This window comes from Pongo abelii, chromosome 3 (genome assembly GCF_028885655.2).
Source record: "Pongo abelii isolate AG06213 chromosome 3, NHGRI_mPonAbe1-v2.0_pri, whole genome shotgun sequence".
In the NCBI taxonomy this organism is placed as follows: Eukaryota; Metazoa; Chordata; class Mammalia; order Primates; family Hominidae; genus Pongo; species Pongo abelii.
In genome coordinates this window covers 90,905,200-90,913,551 of record NC_071988.2, presented here as the reverse complement: position 1 = coordinate 90,913,551, position 8,352 = coordinate 90,905,200, and the positions used below count along the sequence as shown (strand labels likewise).

The window sequence follows — 8,352 nt, the reverse complement described above, 5'->3', positions numbered from 1 at the left end:
TTTGACTGGCAATCTTTAAAGTTATTTGACTAGAAACAATACAATTTCATCTAAGATATTATGCAATTTATGCTGCAATTAGTTCAAATTCTCTCTATCTATACAATAGTAAACATGTTCTATGTTATTAAATTAACAGATCTTAAGAAATAAAGGGAACATCGATTATGAAGGAATCTATAAATTGTAAAATAAAATAAAATTGGCGTAAAATGAAAAAACATTATTAAAAGCAAGGCTATGGTTTTACTTACAAAGTTCAGTGGAAATGAAGTGGAAAAAATAAATAATAAGTAGCTCTTTGTGATACCAATTTTATGTGTCCAATTAATGGGGCCACAGGAAACCCAGATGTCTGATGAAACATTACTTTGTGTGTGTGTGTGTGTCTGTGTGTGTGTGTGTGTCTGTGTGTGTGTGTCTGTGAGGGTGTTTTCAGATGAGATTAAAATTTAAATTGGGAGATTGAGTACAGCAGATTGCTTTCCCTAATGTGGATGGGACTCATGCAATCAGTTGAAGGCCTGAATAGAACCAAAAGGGTGACTCTCCTGGCAGTAAAGAGGAATTCTTCCTGTCTGACTGTCTTTGAACACATACATATATGACATTATTTTAGAGGCAGGTATGCAGGCATATTCCAGGATATGTAGGGTGACCTGGCAAACTGGAGACCCAGTAGAGCTGATGGTTTAGCTCTAGTCAAAAGGTTGGCAGGCTGGAGATCCAGGAAGAGCAATGCTTCCGTTTGAGTCTGCAGGCAGAAATAAAGAAACGAACAGAAAACAACGATGTTTTGATTAAAGCTCAAAGGCAATTAGGTAGAAGGAATACTCCTAGGAGCATCACCCTTTTTGTTCTACTCAGACTTCAACTAATTGGATGAAGATCACTCACTTAGGTAGGACAATCACTCAGTCTACCAATTTAAATATTAATCTAGTCCTAAAACACCAATACAGAAACAGTCTGAATAGTGTTTGGCCAAATGTCTGGGGACCACTTGGCAGAGTCAGGTTGACACAAAAATTATCAATGACAGCTTCTAATCAAGAAGAAGTAATAGGAACACCAAGCATCCAATAAAAAATTATCAGACATGTAAACAAGGAGAAAAAGCCTACCATAATGAGAAAAAAATCAATCAACTGAAAACAACATAGAATTATACAGATGTTACTGTTAACAAATAAAAAAATCATTATAACCGTATTTAGTATGCTTAAAAAGTTGAGAACAAAAAATATATGCATATTGAAATTGAACAGCCAGAGATTAAAACTCCAAAGCCCAAGATAAAAATACATTGGATAGGAGTAAAGACAGATTAAACATTGCAGAAGAAAAGGTTAATAATTACAAAGACATAGCAATAGAGAATATCCCAAATGAAACACACACAGAGAAAAGCTTTTTAAAAAACTAAATGGATAATCTCTCAGCTGTGGGCAACTTCATATGGCCTAATATGCATGTAATTGTAGTCTCAGAAGGAGAGAGAGATAGAAAAAATATTTGAAGAAGTAATGGCTGAAAATTATCCAAATTTGATAGAAACCATAAACTCACAATTTCAAGAAGCTCAATAAAGCTAAAATGTATACATGCGTGCACACACACACACACACACACACGAAAATAACCACACCTAGGAACATTATAATCCACTTGCTCCAAATGAGTGACAAAGAAAGAAATCTTAGAAACACATAAAGAAATAAGATGAATTACAAACTGAAAATCAAAGGTCAGAATGACAGCAAATTTTCTGTAAGGAAAAATCAGGTAAAGCTGAAGTCTTAATAATGAGCAGTGGATTTATTTTGCCTTAAGTCAGATGGTTCAGATTGTTTTTGCCATATTTCTGTGAAACATGCTTTTTAATTCAAAGAGAGTTATGCAGTTTCATTTCTTTCCAAAACTTCCACTAGAGACCTTTGTCCTGCTTGTCACAGAGCCAGTTATTGCTCTTGCAATCTACTGCACCTAATGCCCACAAAATATGCCCTTTGTACTTAGATCTCCATGTGCCCAGAATGTTAAAGGCCAATTTTACTTCGTGACAAATTGCAGTGTCTTAAGACCAACATTAGTTACTCAGATTCTGAATTTTATTCTCTGTATTTCTCCAGAACGACTGTCAATCTATTATATATTTGTACAATCTGGTATTAAAATGCTTTCCCCAAAAGATATTCTGCGAAAAGATCTGAAGTTGGTCCATGGTTATCCCATGACCTGTGCTTTTGTGAGCAACTGGGAAAAAATTGAACAATTCCATAGCAGACCAGATGATATTGTGATAGCCACTTATCCTAAATCAGGTGAGTTCTGTGGCCTGACAAATTCAAGTCCGACCTCAATTTTTGTTTCCTGGAAATCAACTTGTCCATAAAATCATTATCATTCTAAATAAAGTTAATATACATTTTGTGCAGCCATCTATTTTAATATATTAAAATTGGCATTTGGGGCATAGAAAGGGGAATTAAGTTTGTAATAGAATGTGTTAAGATGGTAGTGTTTCCAATAAATTCTTCTCCCTCTCCCGTGCAATTTGGGTAATTATTTTGAAAATGTTGCCTTTTGTCACAGGTACTACTTGGGTTAGTGAAATTATAGACATGATTCTAAATGATGGAGATATTGAAAAATGTAAGCGAGGTTTTATTACTGAAAAAGTTCCAATGTTGGAAATGACTCTCCCTGGATTAAGAACATCAGGTAAATTTAACCCACTTGGAATTATTATTTTGTAATATTATTTAGACAGCATATGCATTATTGTATGTGTGACTTTCACTGAAACTGGAGTACATTTGGTGACATAAAATGGAAGCTGGCAAACAATATAAAACTGAAGAATATGAAGAAACTTTATTTTTGTCTGTTGTATATCCAGGTATGATATCAAAGATGAAAGATCTTACTGTACAAAACAATTACAAATTTGATTGATAAAATAAACAATATTTTTATGTCTTATTGACTTCTATTTGGTAGAATTTGTCTGATTAGATCAGTAAGTTCCTAATTTAGGACATTGTTGTAATTAATAAATAAGAAGCAACTTTTCTTAAAACATAGAATTCACTAATACTATTAATTTTTCTTCCACAAAATATTTATGGAATGCTTGTAAAGAATTATTCACTGTGCTATGGTACAGATATATAATGATTAGAAATTGTATATTGTATCACAGGGAGCTTACAGCAATATTGTGACGTTAAAAAGTAAATAACAATATGTCAATGTTAGTAGTCTTACATAGCCAAATAATAGGGTTCTGTGGAAGTGAACAATAGGAAAGCTTATTTTAAGTAGGTAATCAAGGAAAAAAACTTAGACAAATTAAATTAAATGAGTTTAATTGAGCAAAGGACGATTCACAAATCAGGCAGCCTCTTGAGCCAAAATAGCCTCAGAGATTCCAGAACAGCTACATGGTTTATGGCAGGAAGGAATGTGACATACAGAAAACAGAATTGAGATATAGAAACAGCTGGCTTAGTTAAAGTTTAGTGTTTATTTGAACACAGTCTGAAGAGTTGGCCACCTTTGATTGGCCAAAACTTGGTGATTAGCACAAGAGTAGAATGTAATATGTTTACACATCCAGATAGGTTACAATTCACTATGTATAGAGAAACCTTTAAGCCCAACTTAAAATGTGTAAGATGACAGCTTTAGTCTAAACTTAATTTAACAAGGGGTATCTACTCCAAATTGAGATTAAAAAGTTGTACATACTTGGGGAAAGAATATCCCAGGATACAGTCCTGGAAAGCATATTCCAGGAAGATCTTAATATAGTCCGGGGACTAAAATGATCTATGAAAGAAGGAAAAAGTGGGATGCAAAACAATTGGAAATTAGGCTAGGATAGATCATGTAGGACTTATAATTCTTATAATATTTTCTCATTTTATTCCAAGAACATTGAGGAAGATATTGAAGGGTTTTATGCAAAGAAAAATTATAGAGTTTTTGTTTTTTGTTGTTGTTTTAAATACAAAGATTCCACAGGTTGCTTGGTAGAGGTGGAATTGAGGATACTAGATAAGACATATTTTTGACTTGTTGATGGACTGTAAAAGAAATATGAAGAAAATGAAAGAAAAATGAGTTTTATTTTTCATCAAGCAAGTGGACTATGGAACCATTTGCTTGCAAGGAAAAGTACTTGGAGAGGAACACATTTTGGGTGTAGGGTTATTAATAATTCAGTTGTGAAATGTTAGCTTTGAGATGACATTGGATATTGAAATCAGTTAAAATTATAATGAATTAAAATGACGGTATTTGGAGCTTGTAAAAATATATTCATTAGGCAATGGTCAGCATAATTGGACATTGGAATCAATATGATTGCCCAGGGAAAGCCTTTGGAGCAATATGAGAAGAGAAGCGCTGAGCTGTGAGAAACATCAACATGCAGAAGTTAGGTAGAGAAAGAGAGGCTAGCAAACGAAACTGAAAAAAAATGAGCTAAGAGGGAATGCAAGAGTATGGTGTTCTGTAAGTAAGTGAGAGGGATATTCAAGAAGTGAAGCTTGACTCACAAATGCTGCTGGAATCCTGGGAAACAAATAAGTAGTAGGATGGTGATAGACCTATATGCCAATGTGAAGAGAAATATCCAAATCCTCTTCTATAATGGAGGTGCCCTTCAGCAGGCTGACTGAACTAGTTACTTCCATAGGCAGAGACGGATCAACTGGCAGGATGTCAGTCCTTCTATGTCATTGCCAGAATTCAGAGAGCAAATGCCAATTTTTGTTTTGTTTTGTTTAAAAAATATATTCAATTTTTCAAAGTTACAAATATAAACTCCCAGTTGTTTCCTAAGCCATTAAGTTCAGCTTATAAATATTATTATTTTACTTATATAACAAAAGGAGTTTAATATTCAATCCAAGTTTTATTTAATTAAGCTCCTTTAAGCACTTAAGTGGCATTTATATATTAATATATTTCATTTCCTTGAGTACTTAAATTATCTGACCAAGACAAACCTTCCCAACTACTTATAGTCCAATAAATTAAGCTCATAAATACAGCAAATCTTAGCCATTTTAAATGTTCCAAAACTACATAGAAACTTAGCAATGATTCCACCACTGTACTCCAGCCTGGGTGACAGAGCAAGACTCTGTCTCTAAACAAATTTTAAAAAGAAAATTAGAAACTTAGCAAGATTTCAACTCAAAATTCAAGTATAAATACTCAACATTTTTTACTTAGCATTACAAAGCAAATCTGTTACTCTCACAAAGTTGTTAATCTTACATTTTTCAAGGACTTAAAATGCAAACTGCAAAGATTCTTAAAACAAATGGTTATGATAAGATGTTCTTAAACATGACTATGTTATGGCTTGATGTTCTTAAACATGCCTATCCTTGGAAAGCTTGGAACTGAGGGATTATACTGGGGCAAGGAACCCAAATGAGTTCAAGAGGGAGGCAAGACTTCAGAACCATAGAAAGTATGAAATGAAAAAGTGACAGAACCAAAGTAATCAGAGACATGGGAGTCAGGGATAACAGATGGAAGGCAGGATTGGGGATGGAGAGGGAGGCTATGCAGCATTGCCTGACAGTGAATGGCTGAAGTTCATCAGGTACATGAAGGTAAACTGCAGCATTTAAATCTACTCTACGCTGGTTGCAGTGGCTCATGCCTGTAATCCCAGCACTTTGGGAGGCCGAGGCAGGTGGATCACGAGGTCAGGAGATCAAGACCGTCCTGGCTAACACGGTGAAACCCCGACTCTACTAAAATATACAAAAAATTAGCCGGGCTTGGTGGTGGGCGCCGGTAGTCTCAGCTACTCGGGAGGCTGAGGCAGGAGAATGGGGTGAACCCGGGAGGCGGAGCTTGCAGTGAGCTGAGATCGCGCCACTGCACTCCAGTCTGGGCAACAGAGCGAGACTCCGTCTCAAATAAACAAACAAATAAACATACAAACTCTAGAGCCTGAATGTGGATAATTTTGTTGTCTTTATACATTGCTAACACTCATACTTGTGGATATAAAGGGTTCATTAAAAGACTCACTTGGCAAAATGATTGCAAAATAGGGGAAATTGAGAAATCTTTCAGGTAAGCTGAATGCGGAACAAGGAACAACAGATGTGAGAAAAACTTCTTAAAAGAAACAGACATAAGTTCATGTAATGGGCATTAAGTAATAACGAGTTGTGGAAGATTACAATTTCTCATTTTTATATGCTGGGTAAAGTGACTGTAGCTGCTAGATCAGTAGAGGCATAGTAAAATCCCTGGTGGAGTTGTATAGTAATTTATGTTTACAGTCATTTATATTGGCAAATAAAATACAGGACAATTAATTAATTTCAAATTCAGATAAATAACCATTCTATTAAGTATATAAGTACTTTCCAAATGTTGTAAGGGAAATATTCTTGCTAAAAACAACGTATTTATCTGATAATTCAAATTTAACTTGGATTTTCACATTTTTTAATTTCCTGTCTGCCAAACCTGTGTCTACTGACATTAAATAGCCTTATTCATATTAACTATGTGCTAGTCACTGTTCTGTATGGACATTTGTTTATGAACAAAACAAGTTACATCTCTGTTCTTATGAAATCTCCATTTTAGTGTAAATTTAGGAGTGAGGTTGGGGAAGGGACATGGGGACCTACAGTAAACAAACAAGTAAATAAACTATGAAGTCAAAATGTGTTTTATAGAACACTAAAAGAAAAATGTAATAGGCTGAATGACTTCTTAGCATATGCAGTGAATTACTGTGAACATTTAAAACAAAGTATCGTTTTCAATGAGTGAGTCAGATGCAATTTTGTGTGGGTTTGCCTTTCTATTCAGAGATGGCAAGATTATTTAAGATTATCAGGTATTCTAGAGTTTAGACTGTATATAAGTAATACTGTGGAACAAAAAAGAATGCATAAGAAGTTTGTGTATCATCTATCTTAAGACCTTAATTTGAAACCAAGTTCTACCACATATTTGTTGTATGACTTTAGAGAGTTAAGCTAATATCTAAAGATTACACATTTTTACTGTCCATACATATATGGGGAGACATATGACACATAGGATATAATGAAAATATAGATACAACAGCTGATATTATATACAAAGTTAACATCATCTATGCTACAGTACCTGATACAACACAATAGCCAGTTTTAGACTTACTAGTTATTGATATCTCTTTGGCATGAAGAAAACATTTAAATAGTCATTTATAGCAATGCACAGGTACAATAAAACTCCAAAATATTAAAGAAGGTATTATTATCTCTCATTTTGGAGATGGAGAAAGTGAAGTACAGAGATTCTGAGATACTTTCAAAGTGTCTCACATGCTTAAGTGATAAAGTCAGCATTTGAACTCAGGGTGGCTAACCTCGGAATGTGTATCCTTGAATGTTACACAATACTGACTCTAGTAATGTGGTAAAATGCCTGTGATTGGTTCAGAATTTATTTGCATTACATAATGCTCAAAAATGTCTTGAAAAACTGGTTGGCAAAATAAGGAAACGTAGCCTTTCTGGAGACTCTAATATTTCCCTATACTTAACTAAATTTCTCAGGTATAGAACAATTAGAGAAGAATCCATCACCCCGGATTGTGAAAACACATCTACCAACTGATCTTCTTCCTAAGTCTTTCTGGGAAAACAATTGCAAGGTATACTCCAGACTCCAAGTCAGTTTTTTAGTATGGCCCTATCCCTTTACCCACTCACATAGTTTATTTTTTAAAATATTTTTTGTTTCTTTAACCATATACTTGCAACAATCTATATTATACCCACTCATATTGTATGTAAATCTTCCAAAGTCATTTACTTGTGACCATGAAAACTGAGCTACATTGAAATATTTCAGTTAAAAATTAAGTTTTAGTCTGAGTTTATATACTCAAGTTTTCCAAATTTGAGCAGCAACAGAATCCAAACCTCAGCACAATATTGCTACTTTTTTTCCCAACTCTCCCTAGATCTTCAGGCCTTCTGCAAAAAATGAACTTAAGGACGTCAGTCCTTATTTGAAGATTTGGTATAATTCTTTGGTGTAACATTTGTTCCTGCCTATCTGCTTTTGGGGAAATTTTATATTTCAAATTCTATTTGTTTAATAGCTACAGTGCTATGTAGATTATGTGTTTTTTTCTTATCTGACTTTTGACAATTTGTGATGTGTGAGAAACTTTTCTAAGTTGTTGACTTTACGAATGAAAAGTTGTTCATATTATAATTTTAATGGCTGCAGGATTTGTTCTGATACCGTTTTGTTCCTGATCTCAGTTATTTGTGCCTTCTCCTTCTTTTCTTTGTCACTCTT

The 8,352-nt window shown here is 34.1% G+C and overlaps 1 protein-coding gene across 1 annotated transcript in view; it reads left to right on the top strand.

Moving 5' to 3' along the window:
* The first annotated feature begins 2,176 nt into the window (after window positions 1-2,176).
* Window positions 2,177-8,352, top strand: part of SULT1B1 (sulfotransferase family 1B member 1) — a 28,330-nt gene continuing 22,154 nt past the window's right edge. Inside the window, exons 1-3 of the mRNA XM_002814819.4 lie at window positions 2,177-2,324; window positions 2,596-2,724; window positions 7,599-7,696. Coding sequence (XP_002814865.2) covers window positions 2,177-2,324; window positions 2,596-2,724; window positions 7,599-7,696 — 375 coding nt within the window. The remainder of the gene's footprint in view (window positions 2,325-2,595; window positions 2,725-7,598; window positions 7,697-8,352) is intronic.